A 27472-nucleotide genomic window follows, 5' to 3' on the forward strand; every position below is an offset into this window, starting at 1 on the left:
GGGCACTCAGCCCTCATTCATGTTCCAGTGCCTGGGAGGAAGTTGGAATGTCTCAGCGTCAAAAGAGGGTCGGAGGCAGCACAGATCATTGAGTTCCACAGATCGACCAAAAACATTTCTGGCTCTTGCGGGTCAGTGATCTCCCTCAAAGCTTCTAGCACAGCTGCTAAGGAGAAGGAAATAACTCATTCGGTTTCCCGGTGGACAGTGAAATAGTCAGAAAGTAGAGAGGAGAAATGAGGTCGTGAAACCGGATCTGAAGATGTGGGATAATAACGCGTCAGCTAGGTATTCGATAGCTCAGGGATCATTAGGTGTTTTCAATGTCTTAATGCCTGGATATCATCTTTACGGACATACGGACCGAGAGTTTTACTTCTTACACCGCGTGGCTTCTTGGCGTTGCCTGTTCCCACTCTACCATCCGCGAAACCTACTCTCAGAACGACAGAGAGTGTTTTTGGAAACTGGAATCGACAACTCGAGGAGGAGGGTGTACAAAGAGGGCAGGTGAGCTCACAAGAAACCCGGCTCTTGCTTTTCCGCGACTCACGTAACAACCAGGAGAAGGCTAGGGGAGGGAAGACGAAGAAGGCAAAGCTCACTCCGGAGAAGTTCTTACAATTTTCTGAGAGGCATCGACAGGCTATTACATTAGAGTTTCCCACCACAAGATACGAAAGTCGAGGTGAAGTGGCACACGAGAAAGAGGCACGGGGGAACAACATTCAGTGAATTCAGGAAGAATTAGCATCCACGCAACCACAAAGACGAATGGCATATTATACAGAAGAGAAACCCTCCCGGTGGGTAGACCAAAGGCGTGGCAATAAAATTCTTATGCAACTTAATGGGGAAATCTTTGTTTTTGCTCTTTTTTATTTGAAAGAAGCAAATAACTGAACGGAAATACTTCCATTGCATAAGTACCTTCGTGTTCCATCACTCTCCTGAAAGTCAGACATCAACATTTCCTCTCCTGTACCCTTCCGACTTTTGCCCACATAGTTTAAGCACGTGCCTGCTGTATACCCACACACACACACACGCACGCACACACACGAACAAGGGAGAAACAAGTGCTAATGATCTAAAAGTATCTCAGGCAATCACAAACTGTCATCACATGAAGCTTCTTCAAAGTGAATTTTTGTTTTTTTTCCGATCTTTGAGAAAGGAGAGGGCGGAGTGGGAATATGGGAGGTCAGAGATGAGTTGTTGGTTTTTTTCTTCCCACATGACGGTAGTTTGCAACCGCCCTGTGGGGGGCCTGGCCTAAGGGGGGGTGGTGGTGATGGATTATGCCAAACCATGCCATGCACGGGTTCATAGCTAAAATCTCCAATCTCGGGGTTTCATGGCCCAGGCCGAAAGAGAAACGAAGCACCACTGGGTATGGAACCCTCGAGACCGGACGAGGGACAAATGAGCTTCCGACTGTAAGCCCTTCCCGCCGGCAGGTTCGGCGTTCTGGGAATGGAGCCGGCCCCTCTCCGTGACCAAAGGAAGATACCGCGTCACTGCCCCTGATGCGAAGAGGAGAAAAGGCGCTGCACTCAATAAGACGGAATCGATTTCCTGAAAGATAGGCCCAGATTTCCAGGAGGGACTCGTTTAAGAAACCAAAGGTTGCACGGCCAGGCTACCGCCCGGGGAATCTGAAACCGTCCTTCGTTAGATTTTGTTCGGGGATCTCGTCCATCCTGAAGACCGAACGCTTCCACCCACCCGTCCGTCCCGTCCCAGGTGGGAGGCATACGAGATGCCCCTCGTCACTCTTGCCTCGTTGGCTCGTGGAGATCTAGGGGGTCGAATCTCCGGGCGAGAAGGTTTCCTCCGCGGCTCAGTCGGCGACCGACCCGCCAGTGGTGAAAATGGGAACCCTTCCTACCGGGACCGATGGAAGCTACCAGGAATCTGGCTCCGAAGGCGTTTCTGGGCAACCTTTGGAGGGGGCTGGCTCACATCCACCTGGGCTCAGTTTCCGGATTCAGGACCCGGAAGTCCCCGGGAAACTGTATTTCACAAAGGCCGACTCCATCTCCAACCACATTGAATAACAGAAAGGAAATGAAATAACCAAAAAACGCCCCCCCCCAAAAAAACTAGATATCAACTGGGCTCCTAGACATAGGTCTATGGACTAAATTAAAGCTGTTTTGAATGAAAACGTAATGTGTCAATCATTTTTTTTGAAATATTCAAACCAGTTAATTTCCTTCTCTTCAGAGAGCGAATCATCAAGGCCACGGTGTCTGAACACAAGTGCATTCTTTTCTCGTCTTTCTACCGCCGTATCGGAGACCGCCGGCCCGCTTCATTTATTCTGGAAAACGAAACCGCCGTTATACACTCGTTCCCCATGAGCAATTCACCTAGCAAGTTCATGGATTTGCGTTTCATCCTGTTTAAGGAGCAGCCTGAGAAATCTTTTTGAAAGGGTATCTAAAAATAAGGAAAAGGGATTGATCCCAAAGGTCAGAGGCACTTAACTGGTGCCTTTATCCCCTTTCGTTCTGATACGATGCAATGGCGTTGCCACAGAACCGAGATCAGCCCGACGTGAGAGCTTCCTGGTGCTAGATTTGGACGCGGTGAAGCCGAGAAATGGTGGTATTCGCGGCCAGACATGGATTCTGGACGAAGAGTCCATTACCCTCGATTTAAATCTGCTTCAGCCAGCCGATGTCAGTGAAAGACATGTGTGGTCAGGGGTTGGTCCAGAAAAAGCGCCATTTACTCTTCCCTAGGGACCTAACTCCGGGCTCATTAGATGGCAGGGCATGTTGGAGGGTATCCAGAAATGAGAGAGCCAATTATCCATCAGTGAAAATCAAATCCATGAACTCCGATGAAAAACCAACACTGAGCGGCTAACGGAAAGTTACAACCAAAATCAGGGAAACCAAGCTAAATCGCCGAGGGGATTGCCACCGAATCCATTCCAAACACTTCTCAAAACCCACCGCCCGAGACCCTCAGCTTCCAGTTGTTTCTCTCAACCCTCTGGCTCATCGGACAGCATGCCTTGAGGTGAAAAAGAACCCTGGAGCTCCCGAGGGATTCCCAGGGATCTTCCGCAGGATTCCGGTGATCCGGGAAAGAAAGCTAGATCCCCACCACAGGATTGTAGAAGGGAAAATCGGATACATGCACGGAAAAAGGAGAAGCAGAACATAGGCAGTGGGGCTGAGCCACCCCAGAACTTCAGGAATCGGGTGCCTCGTGAACTTTGCCGAATCCCCATATTTGCGAATGAGGGAAGGGAGGGGGAAAAACAAAAACCAACCAGAAGAAAAAAACAACCACCACCCATGTACCTTCGTAATAATAAAGACTGTGCCATAAGCCTTGAAGAGCAAGGAAATGACAAAAAGGCAGAGCCTCTTTGGGGGACACCTCATTATGCGTGGGCGCCATCATTATCTCCAAAACATCACGGAACTCATCTTAAATACGTCCTCTAATAGATAGAGAAGTGGTGGGGCTAGTGGATAGAGCGTTGGCCTGGGAGTCAAAAGGACCTGGATTCTAATCACGGCTCCTCCACATGTCTGCTGGGTGACCCTGGGCAAGTCACTTTCCTTCTCTGTGCCTCAGTTACCTTTTCTGTGGAGATAAGAGTGTGAGTCCCATGTGGGACAATGGCCAACCTGATTAACTTGTATCTACCCCAGGGCTTAGACCAGTGCTTGACACACAGTAAGCGGTTAACAAATACCATAATTATTATTAGTAGTAGTAGTAGTCGTTGTATGTCTGATGCTAAGTCTAAAAGATGACCTGAACGAAAGGGACTAAAGCCTCCTTTATTTAACATTGGCTTTTCCTGCCCTCAAGAACGTTTATGTCACAGACTTTGAAAAAGTAGAGGAAAAGCCCTAGGAAGCCAAATTATCACAGGATAAACAGAAACTCCTACCCAGCATCAACTCTCACACTCTTTCAAGGCAGGAACGGAATATCATTGTAAATGTCAGAAAACGTGAATGCCTTGACAAGGGAGAAAATTCCCTGGTCTTGATTCACTGAGGAGTCCATGATCAAATGCCTGTGATGTTGTCCATTTAAGGCAACAAAATTTGGCGTTATTCTTTGATTATGAGTAGCGAAAAAGGTATCCCTACCAAAGGGTAGGATTTTGAACATGGCCAAGAATCCCTTAAAAACAGAAAAACGAATTAATGTATCTATTAGCTGAGTTTTATTTTGGAGATTTTTTTTTTTTTTGCTCTCCAAAGGTTTTGAACCAAGAGGCAGCGTGGCCTAGTGGATAGGGCACGGGCCTCGTAGTCAGAAGGACCCGGGTTCTAGTCCCGGCTCTGTCACCTGTCTGCTGTGTGACCTTGGGCAAGTCACTTCACTTCTTTGTGCTTCAGTTACCTCCTCTGTAAAATGGGGATTACAACGGTGAGCACCATGTGGCATTTGGACTACCTCCGACCCAATTACTTTGAATCTACCCCAGCGCTTAGAACGGTGCCTGGTGTATGGTAAGCGCTTTACAAACACCACAAGAAAAAGAAAGTTCCCGCTTGAAAGGTAGAGATAACAGGCCTCTGCATAATCAGGGGATTTTCAAGGCTATGACACGCAGAGACAAAGGGGCACTGTCAAGATACTCCCTGTTGGCCTTGAGAAAAGATAAATACCACTTTTTATGTAGTCATCACAAAAGCGGTCAATCTGCAAGATTTTGAAAAAAGCGCTTTCGTTCCTTCCAGATTCAGCGGAATCTGACTTTAGCTATTTGCGGCCTCCAACTGGGTGGACCCAAAATGTCTTGAGATTTTGAAAACTGGGTTGAGGAAGATTTGGTCAATACGCCAGGCCAGAACTTTACACCTCTGTGACTTGACAGTGTCTCTCTAAGTCTAGCCTTCGCTAGAACGAGGGCGAAGAGATCAGAGATCTTCTTTACAACTCCCCAGTTTTAACTAGCATTTAGTTACAGTGCGATTTAATACTCACCATCATTCATCATTCCTTTTGACTCTTTAAATGCTAAGAATTAGTAATAAGCCAGGCAAGCAGTTAGTCATTTCTGCAATTAGTCATCAATGGCACATAAATAAATAAATGAAAAGCAGCAATACCATGCAGCTATTGCAACTTCTATGGGACCCACTGACTAGTTTTTGGAGCTCTTTCTTAAATGCAAAAAACCCTCCCCCAAACAAGGATAGCTGGTGTTTGGCTTCTGCATAAATCCAACAGGTAGGCTCCCCCTAAAGAGGTGAACTGAGGTGGAAATACGAATCCACGGTTTAGGCACCGGGGAAGTTATTAAGGGGCTTGGCTTTAATCTGACCTGAAAGCCTCAACTTCTGCCCCTGAAGCTCATAGTTCAGGTGGATTCCGGAACCAAGACGTCAATAGATGGGGACCAAATTCCCATGGAAATACCCCCATATCCTAAGCGGACTAAAGGTCTATAAGAGGCCCGGGAATCCGTATTGCTCCGAGAGCTGAGAGCATCCCGAATGTAACACACTGAGATCTCTTTCGCCCAACAGAGGGGAAAGTCGACATGGGTCAAACTTGCTGGGTTCTTCACAAAGCCTGGCAGGAATCCTCTCCATACCCCCTCCGCCTCAGCCCAAGACAGGGACTGGTAATGCGTGAAGCAGAAGATATAAATTCAGAATGACCACCTACCATTAAGGGGCTCCTCTACAGCTTTCTGAAAAATATTTAAAATAGGTTTGACATAAAATAAAAATAAAATTAAAAAATCCTCTGAGTCTACTTTAGGTCCTTTCATAATTAAGCTTACTTAAATTAAACTGATTTTGTTAAAATTAGAGTAAGAAGCCGAGTCTAAATTCTGAAAATAAACCAAGGCGAGACAAGTTAAGGATTTTAATTTGAGCTTGTAATTTACTTCAGTCTTCTCATTTCTTTTTCCGGTTAAAAATTTTAGTTCCCTGTAAGTGAAGCCAGAATCTCCCCCAAAATTGTTAATGGTATAAATAAAACACCCGCCAGCAGGAGTCAGACAGAGAGACAATTTTAGGGATCAGGAGGGGAGCACTCACAGAGGCCCTCAAAATATAAGGAGGGACATGAAAATAAAGCCTGGTCAGCTGCAAAATATACAAAGAAGGAAAATATTTAAGATCCTGGCATGGTGGCCTCGAAAACAAGCCACCATCAAACTGAAATTACAACGGCCTGGCAGACGTGTACATTTGAGTCTAACGGTTTCCACAGTATATCTTTAGCCTCCCGCCGTTAACGCAAACCTCTACTTCCCGCAATCCGGAGGAAGTAGAAAACAGGCAATGAATGATCAGATCTATGTACAGCAAGCCCGATAGGTTCCTATCCACAACTCATTTCCAAAGCCTCTTGGCTCTAGCCCCATTTTTGAGTTCTTGATTCAGAGGCTCCTAATTTGCTTTTTCTCCCAACACCGAAGAGCATATGTTAAGCCCCTGAGTGCAGAGCACTGTCCAAACCACTTGGGAGAGTACTAGAGAATTAAAAGACACAATACTCGCCCTAAGGGAACATAGAATCTAACCGGGGAGATGGACACAAAATAAATTCTAGGTAAGTGGACGAGTAAGTGCTTAAATAATACAGCAAGTGAATTTTGCTTTTTTTTTTTATTGTATTTGCGTAGCGCTTACTAATTATCAAGCACTGTTCTAAGCAGTGGGGTAGACACGAGTTCCTCAGTCCCTGTCCCAAATGGGGCTCGCAGTCCAAGTAGGAGGGAAAGCCGGTATTGAATCCCCATTTTGCAGTTGATGAAACTGAGGCACAAGAAGCAAAATGATTGGTCTGAAGGCACAGAGCAGGTAAGTGGTGGAACCGGGGTGAAAACCCAGGTTCTCTAACTCCCAGGCCCGAGCTCTTTCCACTAAGCCAGGCTGCTTCACGCTGCAAGTTAAAATGTACATTAGTGCTACGAGGGGTTGGCGAGCACATGAATAAAGAGGTGGTGCAATGGTGCTGAGGATATAAATTAGTCAGGGAAAGCCTCCTAGAGGAGGCAGGATTTCAGAGGGTCTTTAGAGATGGGGAGAGCTGGGGTCAGGGACATTCGATAGGGTGGGAGTTTCGGACAGGAGGAAGGGTGTGAGGAAGAGATCAGAGACCCAAGAGACGCTCAGTTGAATAGGTTAGTTCGAGCAGCTGAAGAGTGCAAGCTCAGAAGCAGCGTAGCCTATTGGTTAGAGCACGGGCCCAGGCCTGGGTTCTATTCCCGGTTCCTCCGCCTGTCTGCTATATGACCTTGGGTAAGTAATTTCACTTCTCTGGGCCTCAGTAACCTCCTCTGTAAAAAGGGGGTGAATACAGTTAGCCCCACATGGGACAGGGACTGTGCCCAACCTGAATACTTTGTATCTACCCCAATACTTAGAACAGTGCCTGGCACATAGTAAGCACTCAAAAAGTACCACTGAAAAAATAGTATTAAAAAAAGCTGAGGATGTAGGGATAGAGAAGGGGTGATGAGCAAGAGGGAAACAGAAGTTGGAATGCCTTAAAGTCAAAGGACTGGAACTTTCTGTGATATGGAGAGGAATCTCACATTTCTTTTTCTTTTCCCACTTCACCACTCTAGTCTAGAACTCTCTCCAACTCCACATATAATAAGAATGATAATAATCACAGGATTTGTTAAGCGCTATGTGCCAGATGCTCTATTAAGCGCTGGGGTGGATACAAGTCAATAGGGTTGGACACAGTCCCTTTCCCATGTGGCTCTTAGTCTCAATCCCCATTTTATAGATGAGGTAACTGAGGCACAGAGAAGTGAAGTGACTTGTCCAAGGTCACACAACAGACAAGTGGCAGAGCCGGAATGAGAACATGACAGACCACCACTCTCCCACCTTCAAGGTTTTTATTAGGATCACATCTCTTCCAAAAGACTTTCCCTGATTACGTCCTGTTTTCCCCGGCTCCCTTTCCCCTTTCCCTTTTTTTTTTTTTGATGGTATTTGTTAAGTGCTTACTATGTGCCAGGCACTGTTCTAAGCGTTTTGTCTTCCACGCACTTGGATCTATGGGCTTTGGGCATTTGAAATTTGCTCCACAGCACTTCTGTGCATATCTATCAATATTTATTTATATTAATGCCCATCTCCCCCTCTAGACAGTAAGCTCAGTATGGGCGGGGAACATGTCTACCAACTCTGTTTATCGAACTATCTCAGGGCTTAGTACAATGCTCTGCACACAGGAAGTGCTCAATAAATACCACGGACTGATTGATTCAACCGGGCCGTGTTTAGATCTCATTTTGACAAGTCATCTTTGGGATTCAGATTTTGAGAAGTTTCTGCCCCTTCATTCTTTCCATTCAGTTCCTTGTCCTTGCTATGCAGATCACCGAGATCAGTTCAAGACTGTTCCTAATCCACGACAACCAAGGGGAAAGTCAGGTCTGCACCGGGTTGCCTTCAGCTCCTTACCAGCCTGGTAAAAATGGAGAGGCGGTGATACTGCAAAACAGCTGGGTTCCCTATTACCCATCCCATGAGACATCAAACAGACACTCAATTAATTTCCTAAATTTAAACTTACCCTAGGAGGCTGGGGAGGCTTCTGGTTTGATGCTGAAATAATTAAACAGAGGGAAAAAAAAAGAAACGGAGAATATGAATCGCTCAGGCAAGCTTAATTAAGGTGCAGGATGCTGGACTGTCTTAAAATCTGGCAGAACTGGGGGACCCATAAATTCCCGATGAAAGTCTTACAATCTAGGTGTCCTTTCCAAAATACGCTGGGACCCGAGAAGCCCGCAGGGATGATCTGACTCTTGTTCACATATTGAGATGACATGAACAAGCGTGTCCTATGAATAGGTCAAATTCCCATTCCTGTTAAGCCAGGAGGATCTCAAATTTTAGAAGATTCATATTTAGAAGATATTCACACATACACAAACACACACGTATATACATACATATAGCTACAGCATCTTCTAAAATTTGAGATTTTATATACTATATAAACAGACATACGCATAGAGAAGTAGCGTGGCTTAGTGGATAGAGCACAGACCTGGGAGTCACAAGAACGCGGGTCTTAATCCTGGCTCTGCCACATGTCTGCCGGGTGACCTTGGGCAAGTCCCTTCACTTCCCTGGGCCTCAGTTACCTCATCTATGAAATGGTGATTAAGACTGTGACCCTCACGTGGGACAGGGACTGTGTTCAATCTGATTAACTTCTATCTATCTACCCCAGAGCTTAGATCAGTGCTTGGAACACCGCAAGCATTTAACAAGTACCATTATTATTCTCATCGTTATTATTGTTACACACATACATGTGTACCTACGTACAGCATCTTCTAAAATTTGAGACGTGTGTTCAGCCTACATTTAAATAGAAAGAGGGAGATTGTGCTGCATTAGGGGCACTCGCTGATGAGATTTGCCGGCATCCAATCCGAGGCCCCGTGGAAAGGTAAAAAGGAAGCAGTGGAGGAGGGAAGTTAGGTCTTCTCAGGAAGCAAAGGGGTTGACTTGTTGACTTTTCGCAACAGGTATCGAAGGTCTGCCCAAGGATGGTGGCAAACCCTTAGAGGGCTCTTAGGGTTGAGAAGGAGCAAGGGGGGGGTACAGTGCTCTTTTCCGCGGTGCTCACTGAGTGAGGGGGTGGGCAGGGATCACGTCCACCGACTCTACTGTACCATACGCTCCCAAATCCTGAGCGCATTAATAGATTAGGTCATAATGAGGGGAGGAGAATGAGAATGACTGTGGCATTAGTTAAGTGCTTATCATCTGCCAGGCACTGTACTAAGTGCTGGGGTGGATAGAAGCCAATCGGGTTGGACACAGACCCTTTCTCAGGTGGGGCTCACAGTCTCAATCCCTATTTTACAGACGAGGTAGGAGAGGGCCGGAGAAGCGAAGTGACTTGACCAGCAAGGTCACACAGCAGAGAAGTGGCGGAGCTGGGACTAGAACTCATGACCCTCTGACTCCAGGCTCATCTCTACCCACTCCGCCATGCTGTTTCTCGTGGCCAAGAATGGGTCGGTGGTATAGCATCCTCCTCCATCCCTGCCAACCATCACCTCACTCAGGGACCAGTGGAAAGGGCACAGATTCGGGAGTCAGAGGATCGAGGTTCTAGCACCGATGCTGCTCCTGGGTTCTGTATCCTTGGGATGGTCATTTCACCTTTTTGTGCCTCAGTTTTCTCATCTGTAAAATGGGGGTAAGAGACCTGTTCTCTCTCCCTCTTAGAATGTGAGCCTCACGGTGTGAGCCCAGTGTTTCGGGAAGGGATCGTCTCTATCTGTTGCCAAACTGTACTTTCCAAGCACTTAGTACAGTGCTCTGCACAGAGTAAGCACTCAATAAATATGATTGAATGAATGAATGAATGAATGAATGAATGGTGGAGACAAAAGCTGAGTCTTATCTGAGTATCTGCCTTCTATCCTAGTGCTTAGCAGACTGCCTGGCACCTGACAAGCTCAACTGCGGGACCTCGAGGAAGTCATTCAAACGCTCTACTTGTCGGTCAGTTGTCTCCTCTGTAAAATCGTATAAAAATGCCCGCCATTTTCTAGCTCACAGGGATAGTGTGAGGGCAGAAATATAGCAGGTGAAAGCGCTTGGGATACTAAAAGCATTACATCCATTTGAGGCACTATAAGGGAAGGATGGAGTCACCTCTGGTCTCACCTGGGTGACCCGAGAGGTGGCATCTGGAAGAGGGAAACCGATTCTAACCTGTGTAGACGATTCACACCCAGAGAAGCAGACTCCTGCTCTGGTGGCATTAGCATTCAATTAGAGTCAACCCATAAAATGAGATTTGTTAAACCCCTTCCTCAATTACGTCAGATGTTTCAACACCGCTCTGCTATATTCACTCTTGATCGTGAGCAAAAGATGGTATATACATATATATACACACACACATACAAACCACCTAGATTAGTTTACTTTTGAATTGTTCATTGTTTACTTTAAGCAGTCCTCTAAACTCTTTATCCTGAAGTGACAAATCAGACAGAATCACTTTTTGATTTAAAAAATGGAATACAGCAAGTGAATTAGAATTACGAACCTTTAAATTTCATGTAAACGAGGCCAAGCAACTCTGCCAGAGCAATGATAGCCAGACCCGAGATCAAAAGAGGGCCTTGGGTTGGGGCACACACTGTCAAAAAAAAAAAGACAAGACATAAACTTTGGCAGAGCAAGTTCAAGATGATGTAATTTCATATAAATACTCAATAAAACGTATATAAACATTTTCCATTACCAGGAATAAAAAAAAAATGATCACTACATTCCCCCAAAATAAGTTTCTAAGCTTTGAAAATCTGACATAGCGATGCAGAGCTAGGCCCAAGTCAGAACCCTGTTGTGAATGGCTGTGTACTGACGTCCTGAGGTTGGTTATTTCAAGTCTAAAACTTTCAGGATTCGGTCTTTTTGGTAGAAAATTGCAGTTCCCTGAATACGTGCTCAAACCATCCAAAAACGTTAACACGGTCTCCAAACGTAATAATAATAATAATAATGTTGGTATTTGTTAAGCGCTTACTATGTGCCGAGCACTGTTCTAAGCGCTGGGGTAGACATAGGGGAATCAGGTTGTCCCACGTGGGGCTCACAATCTTAATCCCCATTTTACAGATGAGGGAACTGAGGCACAGAGAAGTTAAGTGACTTGCCCACAGTCACACAGCCGACAAGTGGCAGAGCTGGGATTCGAACTCATGAGCCCTGACTCCAAAGCCCGTGCTCTTTCCACTGAGCCATGCTGCTTCTCCGTGAGGGTGGACACGTGAGGGTGTCCAACAGAAATCTACAGTCAGTTAGACGTCAAGAGCAAACCATGAGATATTTTCTTCTTCCAGAAAACACTGCGTCTTAAGTCTGGAGCCACATCCTGAGAAATGGGAGATATAGGCACTCAGCTTCCCTCCCATTTTAGTTTTCTGAAATAACGTCTGGTAGGCCTGGGGACTCTTTTCAGGCCTGATGATGTGACGAGCTTGCTCAGAAAGTTGCAAACTCACCTCTGAGCCACTTTCCAGTGAGGCCCATCAGTTGTTTGCCACGCCTGAGGCTGGAGCTTTGGGCCAGCTCCACCGACAGAGGACTATGTAACCCGAGAACAGAAGCTGTGGACTACCAGTCAGTATTATTGAGTATTTATTGAGCACTTCCTTTGTGCAGAGCACTCTACCAACTGCTTGAGAGAGTACGATACAACAGAATTACACGTTCTCTTCTCTAGCAAGTTTACGCTCTAGAGGGAATGTTACGCTACAATCTGACAGCTGAAGGTCATGTTCGCCCTACTTGAGAGCTAAAAGGAAAACCCAATTTTTTTTTAAATGTTATTTGTTCATGGCTTATTATGTGCCAGGCATTGTTCTAAGCGCTGTGGTAGATACAAGTCAATCAATCTGGACACATCCATGTCCCACAAGGGACTTAAGAGTTTTCATCTCCATTTTACAGATGAAGCATAGAGAAGTTAAGTGACTTGCCCAGGTTCACACAGCAGACAAGTGGCAGAGCCGGGGTTAGAATCTGGGTCCTTCTGACTCCCAGGCCGTGCACTTTGCACTAGACCACACTGCTTCTCAGTTGCACTTCTCAAATGACTGAGATTTCCAGGCAGAGCCAGGGCTGGTCACCTAGCTTTGTGAAATCCTACCCATGCCCAGACCTCACTGGGGCTTGGCAAATGTCACCCTTGTGAACCCCCACTTATCTTCTGGGCTGTAAACTAGCTGTGGATAGGGAACGTGTCTTCCGGTTCTGTGGCATTAGACTCTTCCAACTGCTTAGTACAGTGCTCTGCACCCAGTAAGCACTCATTAAATAGCATTGATGGATTCACTTCCAATAAACCAGTATCAGCGATATGCCAGGAGGGATCAAAATCTAAAGGTTTGGATCGCTGAATCCCACTGTCTGTCCTGCTAGAAATGAGCCAGCTCTTTGAAATTATTTTGTGATGTTTATGAAACCCCCCCGGATTTTTAATTCGAGAACTTTCTTTGTTCAAAGAAACCCAACTTCAGCCTCGACAGTTCCATAAAGACATGTCAATGATTATTACTGGTTCCACAATAGCAAAAGGTATATATGAGGAAAACTAAAAAGCAAAAACATACTGAAACTAGCCAAATGAAAGGTAAACAGGTCATGTGAAGGAATACACGGCAGAAATATTAAGTGCCTGACCTCCCCTTTGTAATTATAAGTAAGAAAATGCTCTTTGATAAATCTGGGTGGTTACAAAAAGTTCTGGAATTCAAGAAGAGACAATCTATTTATATATATATAAAAATATATAAATATATAAATATAATATAATAATATATATTTCTAGGTAGAAACTATTTTGAATCTTAGGGTTTCTCTATTTAAAACAGAGATACCCTCAAGCATGTAGTGAATTGACATCCAAAAACACCTATCCCGAGCTTCGCTGGGTGGATAAGTGAAGGAAGGCCAGTGAACTAAAGATTGACATTCTCTCCATTGAATCAGAACTAAGCTATAGCCTCTTGTATCTGCTTACTACGCTTTGACTTGCCTCGAAAGGATATAAATTCCTAGACTGTAAGCATTTTGACTTTTTCTATTCTCTGCATAGTTCTTGGAGTACTGTGGTTGTTTAATAAATGTTAAATAACAGCAAAAGTTCAAGAAGTTCGGCGCACGGAAATAAACACAATTCCTCCCCGTAGTCTTTTACGACACTGGCAGAACAGCTGGGAGAACCTGAATTTATGTTGGTATAACACTTGGGAGTGGTTCAGATGACAGGATATATAAAGTATTTGAAGAAAAAGATACCCCAGCTGAGAAAGGCCATCAAAATGGATGGTAGAATTACATTGTGCCTCAAAGTGCTTTCTTTGTATTCCAACAGGCACCTCAATATTTTAGCAGATCTCCCACTGTCGAGATTCTGCAGTTTGGCTGCTAACCCAACCCGCAGGTGAGCCACTACGGCAAATGTTCTCATAACAGAGTGCCCAGTCCTTGCTCTCACTGGGGAGGATGCAACAGAGGAAAAAAATAACCGACGAGTGATACTGTTTGCATGCCACTCTCTGGGTGCTCCAAATGAAACGAAATGCAATTTAACTGTTGAATTTATAGAGACGTCTTCCTTACCCATGACACACAGGCTTAATCCAACAGCAGCAAGTATATAGCCACCTAACTGCAGGATCAATATTGCAATGGCAAAGGAGGTCATCCCAAAAGCTGAAGAACAAAAAAAGTCACGTATTTACAAAAGCTGCTGCTGGAGTAGCAGTCAAGAACAATTTTCTATTTTCCCCCTTCGGCACGCAAGACTCTTAACAACGACTGTGGTGCTTATTGGGTAAGTGCTTACTATGGGCCAAGCATGATACTAAGTATTGGGCGAGAGCCGCTATAAGGAGATTAGACACAGTCCTTTTCTCCACATGAGGCTCACGGTCTAAGGCGGAGGGGAACAGGTACTGAATCCCCATTTTATAGATGAGGAAATTGAAGCACAGTGAAGTTGTGACTTGCCCAAGGTCATACAACAGATGAATGGCAAAGCCAGAAATAGAAGCCAGGTCTTCCAACCCCCAGGTCGGTGCTCTTTCCAGTAGGCCGCACAACTTCATATTGCAGAAATTCCACTGATATAAGAAAATGGATACTCATCCCTGTATATCAGGGTTGAAAAAGAATCTTAGTACATCATTTCCCCAGCCCCTAAAGTGAGAAGCAGCATAGCCTAGAGGAAAGAGCGGGCCTGAGAGTCAGAGGACCTGGGTTCTAATCCCAGATCCACCACTTGTCTGCCGTGTGACCCGGGGCAAGTCACTTTGCTTCTCTGGGCCTCAGTTCCTTGCTTGTAAAAAATGAGGATCCAATACTTGTTTTTCCTCTTATTTAGCCCGGGAGCTCCATGTGGGACAGGGACTGTGTCTGACCTAATTAAACCTGTACCAGCCCCGGCACTTAGTATTTGACACATAGTAAGTGCTTAACAAATATCATTTTAAAAAAGAAGAGGCTAAGAGTTGTACTACTTCAACTCGAAGCAGGCCTCCCTCTTAACCGTTCTCAACTATCAGTGCCTAAAAATCATTGGCTGCCCTCCAAGACTATCATTTATTTTCTGTAAACTCATTCTGGGTAGGAAACAGGTCTACCAACTCTGTAGATTTGGATTGTACTCTCCCAAGCACTCAGTACAGTGCTCTGCACACAGTAAGCACTCAAATACCATTGCTTGATGTAATTTTCCAGCCCTCTTTCTCAGTTTGTTCACAGAATAACTTAATGATAATAATAATAATAATAAAATAATAGCAATTGAGGTATTTGTTAAGTGTTACTCTGGGCCAAGCCCTGTCTGAGCCCTGGGGTAGATACAATATATCTGGTCAGACACAGTCCCTGTCCCACAGTCTAAGAAGGAGAGGGAATAGGTATTAAATTCCCATTTTACCGATGAGGACACTGAAGTGAGGAGAAGTAAAGTGACTTGCCTAAGGTCACACAGCATGCAAGTGGCTGACCAGATCCTCAGACTCCCAAGTCTGTGCTCTTTCCACCAGACCACCCTGCTCCATGGTCAGATTTGACTGCACTTTATTCCTTGGGGTCTGGATGCTTCAAACTCTTTGCAGAAGAGGCACTGGGCCCAAATCACAGATCCAATAACAGATCATTCCTTTTTCATTAATTGGATTATATTTATCAAGCACTTACTGTGGGCAGAGCACTATGCAGAGCATTCCTTTGTCAACAAGGCATGATTGCATGGATAGCTTTCCATGCTGACACACTCTTCCGGGTACAACACACATGTCAATTCTCCAAAAAAGCACCTGAAACTCTTCCCAGTTTGTTTCAAGTGAACACCTTACAGTGCAATACCCACACTGGAAATGGAATCCACTTTCACAACCAGACATTCATACCATCAGAAGAATGAGACCTTTTCATTAAAACAGGCAAAACTCTTCCTTGATCTTCCCACTCGTTAAAGCGTCTGAAAATTGCATTTACTGATGTGTGACTTTCCTTTTCAACTGGAAGACGAAATAACGTTCGTGCTTCCAGCTGCTCAAAACGATGGCAGGCAATGGGTGAAACTGATGTCCCTGATTTTTAAAAACAGAGCCCTTATCTCATTCTAACTCCTCTCAACGTGAAACATGGCGAGGAAGAATGAAGGTGCTGTCCTAGCTTCATAAAGTTACCATGCTTTGCACGCAGTAAATATTTGATATATCAGCGAGTCAGTGCAAGGTCCATCTACACTGTAAGCTTGCTTTGCTTTGTTTTATGGTATTTGTTAAGGTCTTACTGTGTCCCAGCCACCGTACTAAGCCCTGGGGTAGTCACAGTCCCTGCCCCACATGGGACTCACAGTCTTATTCCCCATTTTACAGATGAGGTAACTGAGGCACAGAGAAGTGAAGTGACTTGCCCAAGGTCACAAGTGGCAGAGTTGGATTAGAAACCCAGGTCCTTCTGACGCTCAGGCCCGTACTCTTTCCACTAGGCCACGGTACTGCTTTTCGTTTGGGGCAGGAATGTGTCTACCAACTCCCTTGGATGGCTCCCCCAAGTAGTTAGTAAAGTGCTCTACACACAGTAAGTGCTCAATAAGCACGACCGATTGATTGACCGGTGTTTACTGAGCACTTGCTGTGTGCGGAGCGCTGTGCTGGGCGCTTGGGAAAGTGCAGCGGGGTTGGTGGTTACCCACAGTCTTACAATCTTGCTTACAATCTGCAGCGGGAGATGGACAGTGAAGTAGATTACGGATGGTAGAACATAACGACATTTACCAAGTATTGTGGAGTTGCCGTTTAAGGGGGACAGAGCCAAGTGTGGAGTGGATTTAGAATGGAGTGCTGATAGGGGAAATAAAGGACTTAATCAGGGAAGGTCTTCCGGGGATGGGATTCAAGCTCGTTGTGGGCAGGGAACGGGTCTATTTATTGTTATATTGTACTCTCCCAAACGCTTAGTACAGTGACTCGCACACAGTAAGCGCTCAATAAATACGACTGAACGAATGAATGGATGAATTTAAGGAGGGCTTTAAAGGTGATGATGATGGTATTTAAGTGCTTACTATGTGCCACGGACTGTTCTAAGCGCTGGGCAAGGTAATCAGGTGTCCCACATGGGGCTCACACTCTTAATCCCCATTTTACAGAAGAGGTAAGTGAGGCCCAGAGAAGTTAAGTGGCTTGCCCAAGGTTACACAGAAGACAAGTGGCAGTACCAGGATTAGAACCCGCATCTTCTGACTCCCAAGCTCTTGCCACTAGGCCATGCTTACTTTGCTACGGAGACGTTCTTGAAATATTTTGTGTCCTAACGTGAAACCGACAAATAAAGACCTTTTTCTGGCAACGGCACCAGGGCTTTGTAATGACATTGATATAAAGGAAAAACAAAAACAAAAAAGAGAAACCAAAAATAAATAACAGGCTGTAACAAATGAACGAATCCTCACCTGTCATAAATACACAGTACTGCAACAGGACTAGCATCAGAGTAGGGACTACAATTAAACCCAGCCCGGAAGCATTCTTTATTGAATATTCTCCTGTTAACAAGAACAATAATAAGAGCATTAATATTAATAGGATGCCACTTTCACACAGCACCTACCACTGAAGGGCTCAAAGCACTTCACTTTTTTTGAAAAGAACGCTTTCATGTCAAAGAATCCAAAAATGGAGGGAAGAATTTGATGATGGGCTACTGTTTTCTCCACAGAATTGAAATTCAGAGATACTACATAATATGTTCATGGTAGGGCAGTTCTTCTCAGTTATAATATAACTCTTATAGCACTCTTCCAAGCGCTAAGTTCAGTGTTCCGCACACAGTAGGTGCTCAATAAATACGACTGATTGGATGACTGATTGATAGGGAAGTCTAAACGGAGTGCCACCTTCTCTCACAGAGTTCGAGCTGCAGGTTCCTGACCTAGGGATCAATCAGACTGCAAGACTACCTTCTCTCCGTAAACTTGTTCTGGCACGATAGTAAATTAATCTCAATCTTGCAGAGCAACGTATAAAAGAATAATCCGCTTCCACTGAAATCGACTGCTACTTGGGAACAGTCTCTTCAATTCAATTCCGCCTACAAAAAAGTTCGGATGATAGAGATTCAGGGCCACAAATACTCAGCAGGCAGAGGCAGAATGAATTAATAGGGCAGTAAGAAGGGAGGTAAAGAACAGCTTTTAGCTCGAGCCTCAGGCTCTTCCAATGAATCACTACATCCCTAGTCAAGCCACAGTCTGCTCATCGAAACAGAGACGCAAACTCTACTTCTTTGTGGGGAGTGGGGAATAATTAAGAGAACACACAGCATTTGGTGAGCCAAAAGTTCTACCTATGTTCTTTACACAGGGCCTGTCAGATATTTCTGGGAATCGTTTTAGGGGAATTCTCCATCCTCACAAACTCAGTGGCCATCGGAACCACAGCTGGCTGGGCTCCCCAAGCTGAATTTTTTTAAGAACTGAATGGAGATGAGTGAATCGAACCACCGAGCAGTACAGCCAAGCCCCCTCACAGACTTTCAATCCGCCGAACTAGCTATCCAACAACTCATTTAGGGAACTGGGTAATACGGTTCTGTTGGGAGAGAGCAAATTAGTAGTGTCCCCATTGAAAGTCCAAAGGGCTGGTAATGTTAATTCCAGTCCAACAGATAGAAACATATCTACTCCTACAGTAATTCCTTCCACATCTTATTAAAAGTGCTTCCTACCCAAGAAGTCAAATAATGATGGTATTTGTTAAGCGCTTACTATGTGCCAAGCACTGTTCTAAGCTCTGGGGGCGGATACAAGGTAATCAGGTTGTCCCACATGGGACAAATGAAGTCTTACTTTTCTAATTTCAAATTTGCATTTCCGATTTACCCTGAAAAGGCAGATCTTCCTGGTTGATGACAATTCTATTCCAATGTGATCTTTTCTTCTCTCCTAAATAAACTACCTGGTCATCGCGACAGGATTAACCAAACAGAGAGGCCTCGGCAAATTCAATTTCAACCAGAAGAGAAAGAAAAGGCGGCCATTTGTGGTGAGGGGAGCCTTTGCTTAAAACAAGACAAAAAGCAAAAAAATCCCTAACACTCGTGCACTTCCGGTCAACAGCAAATGCTAACCATAAGGGTCTGATCACATATGTCTGGTTTGGCTCCAGAGGCACTCCACCACAACCCAGGAGACCGTCAAAGGAACGCCACGCCCGGGAGATGTGAGACGAACTCATCGACCAGGAGCCAATCCCCGGGCACTTCCGGGCCGATGCCATTTTAAAACAAACTTCCTCTGTGCCTCCCTTGGCAACAAGGAGGATTTGAATGAGCCACAGGGGACCCTGGAGGATGCAGGGGAAGCCAATCTGAGTCCTACGGGGACCTAGCAGGGGAAAGCCAGAGACATTTGAAGGGCAAGGTCCTCGACTCTTCCTCTCCCCTCCTGTTCTTCAAGGTAGGAGGAGGCGTACTGGGATTCCCTCAGGATTTCCCAGAAATATTTCCTCAGCCAGTCAGGCCTGCTCACGGGTCTCATCTTCTCACTTTGAGGAGCTCAAGGGACCCTGTGAGAGGCTCCCTGTTCTCTAAGAGAAGGGGCTCGGGGATGGAAGTGATGCTGGGGTTCCAGATCTAACCCTGGGTGGAAACCGCCCATTCCCCCTTAAACTACCTTTAGGTTTTGACACCAAGAGAACAGGGAAGGGTAAACTGAGGTCAGAAAGGAAGCAGAGTGAATGATTCTCTCAATTCAGTTAACACAGTTCCTCTCTCGTAAGAGCCCAAGCCAAGCAGATATAGGTGTTTACCGACTTACCTGGGATAAAGAGGGCAGCTCCAATAATGACAAAAAGTGTGAGGATTATTCCAGAAATAATCAAGCCAAAGGTTTTCTCACTTGGACAGTTGGCTTTATACTTTAAGGCTTAAAAGAAAAAGGAGATGATTATTCATAATCATTCTTGAATTTTATTTTCAAAAGATGCAGAGTATATAAGCAAGTGATCCTAGCTGAAATCTATCAAGAATGTGTGAGGGGCTGTTCTACTCTCTGAGCAACTGACTGCTTACCCTTCTTCTATCTACGTCTGGCCTCTCTGTCGCTATTATCGACCTTATTGGCACCCTAGGATAGGGGATAAACTAGCTGAGAGAGAGCTTACTAGATGCGTTACCAAGTGAGGGGGAGATGAAGGATTCCATACTGCTCATAGAGATCACGAACAAAATGAATTCCAAAAGGAATCGCCACATTACAGATGAAAGTATCTCCCCCACCTTCTCCGTCCCTCTTTAATTTGGATACAAACTTTATAAAAGAGCTGTTGGGAACTAAAATGGTACAACCATGATGTTTCTAGAAGAGATGGGCTCTTATTGTAGGTACTTCAGATAGGATAATCTGGAATTCCCCATGAGTCAGAGAAAGCCCTTCTTCACGTTGGCAACCCAGCTAAAATTTTATGAAAACTGTTACATTGATTCACTCCACAACCTTTCTCGACCAATAAATACAAAATGCCTGTGGGCACCGGGCCATTTTTCTGACGACAGCAATGTTTGAATGATATCTTGGGTTCTTCATTCTCTTTTACAATTCAGAAATCTTGGATGGAAATTCTTGGAAAAAATATGGAAAAAAAATCAAAACTTTGGACCGATTTATTTAGGCTGTATTTGTACGTGTGCAAAGAGTTTCAAAATACCAGCACAGTCCACCCTAAGTTACCTGCTAGCATCAACCTGTAGTCTCTAAGTCTGGCAGGACAGTCCAAAGGTTACTGACTAGTTTTGATAACGATTTTCACACCAGGGAAAGAAAATATCAATCACCAAGTTCCCACAGTTCTTCTACCTCCTTTATCCATCCCGCATCCCCAGACAGACAATGATTCTCCCCACCTTCAAAGCCTTATTAAAGGCATATTTCCTCCAAGAGGCCTTCCTCAACTAGGTCTTTATTTCCTCTTCTCCCACTCCCTTCTGTGTCCTACTTGCACTTGAATTTGCTCCCTTTATTCACCCCTCCTTCAGCCCTATAGCATTTATGTCCATAACTGTACATGATTTATTTATATTAATATCTGTCTCCCTCTCTAGACTGTAAGCTCATTGTGGGCAAGGAACACGTCCACCATCTCTGTCCTAATGTACTCTCCCAAGTGCTTAGTACAGCTCTCTGCTCACAGTTAGCGCTCAATAAATATGACCGATTGGCTGACCTACCATCATCGAATTGTACTTTTCAAGCGCTTAGTACAGTGCTCTACACACAGTAAGGGCTCAGTAAATATGATTAAATGAATGAATTGAAGGTGAGGCTGTAACAAAGGATAAAGAATCTGTGCACAGGCTTCATTCTCATTTCAAAGAACACACCGTAGCAGTCGTTGGCAGGGACTGTGTTATATTGTCATATGGTACTCTCCCATGAGCTGAGCATGGCTCTCTGCACACAGTAAGTGCTCAATATATACCATTCCATGAGCTTAGCGAGGTGCTCTGCATACAGTAAGCGCTCAATATATATCAATTGCTGGCAAAGTTATGCACAATGTTAATGTTCTTAAATCAGATGATGTAAAACAAAGGAAGTGCTGCAGGAAAATTATCCCAAAAAGGGGACGAGTCTCCTCTTGTAGAATCTCACTGCTTTTCCTTTCCGATAAGGTAATAATAACAACAGCTATAGTATCTGTTAAGCACTTACTACATGCCAAACATTATTCCACACAGATGGGACACAGTCTCTGTCCCGCATGGAGCTCACAGTCCACGGGGGAGGCAGAACAGATATATCCCTTCCGCTTAATCTCCATTTTCCAGATGAGAAAACTGAGGCCCAGAGAGGTTAAATGATTTGCCCAAGGTCACACACAGCAGACAATGATGGAGCTGGGATTAGAGGCCAGATCCTCTGACTCCCAGGCCCGAGTTCTTTCCACTGGCCCACTCTGCGTTCAAGTTCTTAACTAAAATCCTTCTAGGCAGCTACTTAACAAGATGGTTAAGAAGCTACCAACTCTGTTCCGTTGTACTCTCCCAAGCGCCTAGTACAACACTCTGCACACAGTAACTGCTCAGTAAATACGACTGAATGATTGACTGAGTTCACATCTACCGGAGGTCTTCCCCAATAACCGCCAACATCCCACTTTCTCTCTCCTGCCGTCTTAGTCTGTAGCTCCTGAAGTACCTTTTTTAATGGCATTTGTTAAGTGCTTCCTCTGTGCCAGGCACTCTACTAAGCGCTGGGATAGATGCAAGATAATCAGGTTGGATAGAGTCCATTTCCCACGTGGAGCTCACAATATTAATCCCCATTTTACAGATGAGGTAATTGAGGCACAGAGAAGTGGAATGACTTGCCCAAGGTCACACAGCTTAGAAGTGACTGAGCTGGGATTAGAACCCAGGTCCATCTGGCTCCCAGGCCCGTGCTCCATCCACATTGCTTATATCTATATCTATGCCTATATCTTATACTTACATTAATATCTTATATGCTCCATTATTTCTACCTGAAATTTATCTGACCATCTCAGCCATTAAACTAAAAGCCTCTTGAAATCAACAATCACGTCTCCTAACTCTTTGGTAGTCCCCCAAATAAATGCTGTCGATGATGATGACGACCATTACATATCTGTTCCACAGGGAACACTTGTGCACTTGTGTTTTCAGTCTCGTGTACGCAAGCACACACGTACGCAAATGTACATTGGTAGCAATCACCACCGCCAACATTATCTTTGAATATGAAGGGTGGGTACACGAACTCTTACATGCTCCGGTACCAGATATCTTAATTTTCCAAAATTCCAAATTATAGGTAAGCTCACACCTTTGGAACCCAGAGATCTGAGTGACTGAGGGTGTCTATGTGTGTGTGTGTATACGCTGAAGGTGGGAAGGAATGGGGGGAGAGGTGTATACTGTTTCTCAGGCCTGTCTCCTCTCCAATAGATCTGGGAAATGCAGAGGAACCTGGGCATCTGTTTGCAAACCACAGACTCTCCTTGTCCCTACCCCTTGGACTGAAAATCAAATCCGGTTATTCTTGTGCAATCACTGATCCTAACATCAGTTATCTGAATAAACCTGGCAAACACACACTTTAACTGAAAGCCACAAATATTTGTATAGCCAAGCTCTTTACTTTCTCGTCTCTCTAAGCAACCTTGGCATGTTTTCTCTCTCTTTTCTGCCTCGGTTCAGTTTCCCTCCTCCCCCGACCTGGACCCCCCACCAAATTGGCGTCTGTCATCTTGACCCCTCGGGACTTCCTTTCTTGGCGCTCTCTAAGCCACGCTGACCTCGTTCTGCTCATTTTGCTGTGATTTTAGGCCTAGTGGATTAGGTCTAGAACTAGAGAGTCCTTTCTTTCCTTCCTATGGGCTTTTAGCAGAGGATCGCCTATTACTTGTTAACCTCTGTCGGGCAAAGGATCTATCAAATGATAGTTGGAAGGGGTATGAGGCCATTTGGTCAGAAAAATCCAGCTTAAGGGAAGCCTGGATCCCACACCCCCTCCCCCGACCCCCACTCACTCTCTCTCCCTGTATCCTGGACCCTGGAACCAGTTTTTTTTTTTTAAAAAAAGGTATTTGTTAAGCGCTTACTATGTGCCAGACACCATACTAAGCTCTGGGATAGATACAAGCTAATCAGGTTGGACACAGACCTTGTCCCACAGAGGGCTCACGGTCTTAATCCCCATTTTATAGATGAGGTACCTGAGGCCAGGAGAAGACAAGTGACTTGCCCAAGGTCACCCAGCTGAGAAGTAGCGGAGCCCGGATTAGAACACTACGCCATGAGACTGATGAAAGAAGGCACCATCAGAGAAGAAGACAGGCTGCAGTAATGTACACAAGGGGGGACCGCCTAGCTAATGCTTAAAAAACACGGGGTGGCAGGGATGGAACTTGACCCCTCTCATTCAACCCACTTATCCGATCCGTCGCCAAATCCTGTCGGTTCAACCTTCACAACGTCGCCAAAATCCGCCCATCCTCTCCGTCTGACCTGTTACCATGTTAATAGAGTCACTCATCCTAGCCCGCCTGGATCACTGCATCAGCTTCCTTCCTCGACCTCCCTGCCTCCCGTCTCTCCCCCCCTCCAGGCCATATTTCACTCTCGTGCCCGGGTCATTTTTCTTCAGAAATGTTCAGCCCGTGACTTCCCACACCCTAAGAAAGTTGAGTCATTGCCCATCTGCCTCTGTATCAAACAGAAACTCCTTACCTTTGGCATTAAAGCACTAGATTACCTCGCTCCCTCCTATCTTACCTTGCTTTTCTCCTACCACAACCCAGCCCGCACACTTTGTTCCTCTGACGCAAACCTCCTCACCGTACCTCGACCTCATCTACCTCGCGGCTTACCACTCACCCACATCCTGCGTCTGGCCTGAAATGCCCTCCATCTTGGTAAGCAACAGACGTTCTCTCTCCCCATCTTCAAAGCCTTATTAAAATCACATCTCCTCCAAGAGGCCTTCCCCAACTAAGCCCTCATTTCCTCTTCTCCCACTCTTTTTTGTGTCAGCCTTGCATTTGGATCCGGCCCCTTTATTCACCCCACCCTCAGCCCCACAGCACTTACGTCCACATCTCTAATTTATCTGTATGAATGTCTGTCTCCCCTTCTAGATTATCAGTTTGTTGTGGGCAGGGAACGTGTCTACCAACTCTGTCGCATTGTTCTCTCCCAAGCGCTTAGTACAGTGCCCTGCACCCAGTAAGTGCTCAATAAATACGACTGATTGATTGGCTGATGGGAGAGGAAAGGAAAAGAAGCGGGGAGAGCCAGGCTCCGGCTTGAGGGGCCAAATCCCTGAGGAGCCCAGGAGGTGCCACCCACCATTCTGGAGTCTGGAAGAACAGAAATGGGTTCACTGTGCCACCAGAAGAGACTCGGCTTCACTTCATTACTTGTTATTTGAATTTTTCAAATTTAAATCACTACATCTTTACGTTTCTCCCTTGGCTTTTCTCGTCCCCGCCGGCAGAGGACTGGCACGGATTTTGGCCGGTAGGCTCCCGGATGCAATTGCTGAAAAGAGCCAGCCAGAAAGTCGATGTGGCTTCGAGTTCTGGCAGTGGGATCCGTCGACGTGATTGCAGCTAGACGGATCTGGGAAGAGCTCCAGGAGGACGATTCGGTGAGATCTCCCCTTCGTGTTCACTGACCCGCGGAAGCTTTATTGAAGGCACATCTTCTCCAAGAGGCCTTCCCTAACTGAGCCCTCCTTTCCTTTTCTCCCACTCCCTTCTGCATCATAGGGACTTGTTCCCTTCATTCATCCCCTCTCCCAGCCTCACGGTACTTAGGCACATATCTGTAATTTATTTATTTTGATTAATGTCTGTCTCCCCCTCTAAACTGTAAGATCGCTGTGGTCAGGGATTGTGTCTGCTTATTGTTATATTATACTCCCCCAATCACTTAGTACAGGGCTCTGTACACAGTAAGCGCTCAATAAATAGGACTGACTGACTAGTAACCTGGTTTCCTGCTGACAGCTTTTTGTGTTCTTAGATAAATCTGCCCAGATCAGCCAAATCTGCCAATATCACCAGTCATTCCAGACACTGGGTTCGCCAGGGTTGTTGATTTGGGGAAAAGATGTCAGAATTATTATTGTCTAATGTATTATAGGTAGCAGTGCTGACCCGCATTCTGAAGGCAACAATCAATCAATCAATCAATCAACGGATGATATTTACTGAACACCTACTAGGTGCAGAGCACTTTCCTAAGCGCTTGGAAAATTACAGTACAACAGAGGAGATAAACCCGATCCCTGCCCACCGACGTTTACAATCTACAGGAAGGAGAGGGCCAACATTTAAAAAAAAATTGTAGCTGGGGAAAATAATTTACTGTTAAGGGAAATAAATTACAGATAGGGGACTTGTACTGTTCCCGCTTCTGCACCACACTGGACGGTCCCAGCTAAACGTGGTTTACTGAAGCCCAACTCGGTTACGGTCAAACTCCCTTTCTCTCTCAACCTATTCCCGATCCCATCGCTTCTCTTCCTTGCCTTCACTGAAACCTGGTTCTCTCTAGAAGACAGAGTTTCCTCAGTCACTCTCTCCTAAGGGGGCTTTGTCCTCCCACTCAACTCAATGGGAATAGGGGAGGAAGTGGCCTGTCTGTTTTATCTATGCCCCCTCAGTGCCTCTTTCGACCACCCAACCGACGCCCTCAGGTATTTGACGCAGCGTGGCTTAGTGGAACGAGCACAGGCTTGGGAGTCAGAGGTTGTGGGTTCAAATCCCGCCTCTGCCACTTGTCAGCTGTGTGATTTGGGGCACAGTTACTCTCTGTGCCTCAGTCACCTCATCTGGGAAACAGGGACTAAGACTGTGAGCCCCACGTGGAACAACCATATAACCTTTTACCTAGTACAGTGCTTAGAACAGTACTTGGCACACAGTAAGCACTTAACAAATACCATCATTATCATTATTATTATTATTACATTCCAGATCACGGCTCTTCGATTGGCAGCAGTCCTGTTCAAAGAACAGGCTTGTCCAGCTCCTTGCGTGAGAAGCAGTGTCACCTAATGGACAGAGCACAGAACGGGAGTCAAGAGGGACCTGGGTTCAAATCCCGACTCTGCCACTTGTCTGCCGTGTGACCCCGGATAAGTCACTTCACTTCTCTGTGCCTCAGTTGCCTCATCGGAAAATGAGGATTAAGACAGAGAACCTCATGCGGGACTGTAATCAACCTAACTTTTACCAATCCTAGCATTTAGTACAGTGCCTGGTACACAGTGAGTGGTTAACAAATAGTAAAATTAAAAAGAGGCATCATTCTGACCAGTCAGTCAATGTTATGTATTGAGCTAAGAGCTTGGGAGAGTAATAATAACGTTGGTATTCGTTAAGCACCTACTAGGTGCCGAGCATTGTTCTGAGCGCTGGGGGAGATACGGGGTAATCAGGTTGTCCCACGTGGGGCTCAAACAGTTTTAATCCCCATTTTACAGGTGAGGGAACTGAGGCATAGAGAACTTAAGTGACTCGCCCACAGTCTCGCAGCTGACAAGTGGCAGAGACGGGAGTCGAACTCATGACCTCTGACTCCGAAGCCCAGGCTCCTTCCACTGAGGCACGCTGCTTCTCCATAGAACCACGGGACAGAATTAGCAGACACGTTCCCTGCCCGTAACGAGAAGAGAGGAGGAGTCTAGAGGGGGAGGTAGACGTTGATCGAACGTACCGATGTGGTAAATTGGCTGTCTGTCGCCTATATGAGGCTGTCTTGGATGGTTTCCGTAGAAAAGGCAACTCCCTCCCCTCTTCCCATCAATATGAAGGTAATCCCTTCCCCATCAATTATTCCCAGAGTTCGGCAAGTCACAGATGGACTCTCGGTGAGCTCTTCTTCTCCAACTTGGGTAGATTATGCTCTACTCCCCA

General features: G+C 45.5%; 1 protein-coding gene across 4 annotated transcripts in view; it reads right to left on the bottom strand.

Annotated features, from left to right (window-relative positions):
* Positions 1 to 847: 847 nt before the first annotated feature.
* Positions 848 to 27472, bottom strand: part of CD47 (CD47 molecule) — a 44049-nt gene continuing 17424 nt past the window's right edge. For 2 of the 4 annotated variants that reach the window (XM_029082314.2, XM_029082318.2), the window contains 8 exons: positions 19846 to 19953; positions 17482 to 17574; positions 14133 to 14225; positions 11050 to 11142; positions 8542 to 8573; positions 5659 to 5683; positions 4972 to 5004; positions 848 to 2326 (listed from right to left, as the gene is read on the bottom strand). In XM_029082314.2, coding sequence (XP_028938147.1) covers positions 2322 to 2326; positions 4972 to 5004; positions 5659 to 5683; positions 8542 to 8573; positions 11050 to 11142; positions 14133 to 14225; positions 17482 to 17574; positions 19846 to 19953 — 482 coding nt within the window. In that variant the 3' untranslated portion in view covers positions 848 to 2321. The remainder of the gene's footprint in view (positions 2327 to 4971; positions 5005 to 5658; positions 5684 to 8541; positions 8574 to 11049; positions 11143 to 14132; positions 14226 to 17481; positions 17575 to 19845; positions 19954 to 27472) is intronic. The other 2 variants (XM_029082316.2, XM_029082317.2) reach the window with 2 other exon arrangements.

The sequence above is a fragment of the Ornithorhynchus anatinus genome, chromosome 17 (assembly GCF_004115215.2).
Source record: "Ornithorhynchus anatinus isolate Pmale09 chromosome 17, mOrnAna1.pri.v4, whole genome shotgun sequence".
Lineage (NCBI taxonomy): Eukaryota > Metazoa > Chordata > Mammalia > Monotremata > Ornithorhynchidae > Ornithorhynchus > Ornithorhynchus anatinus.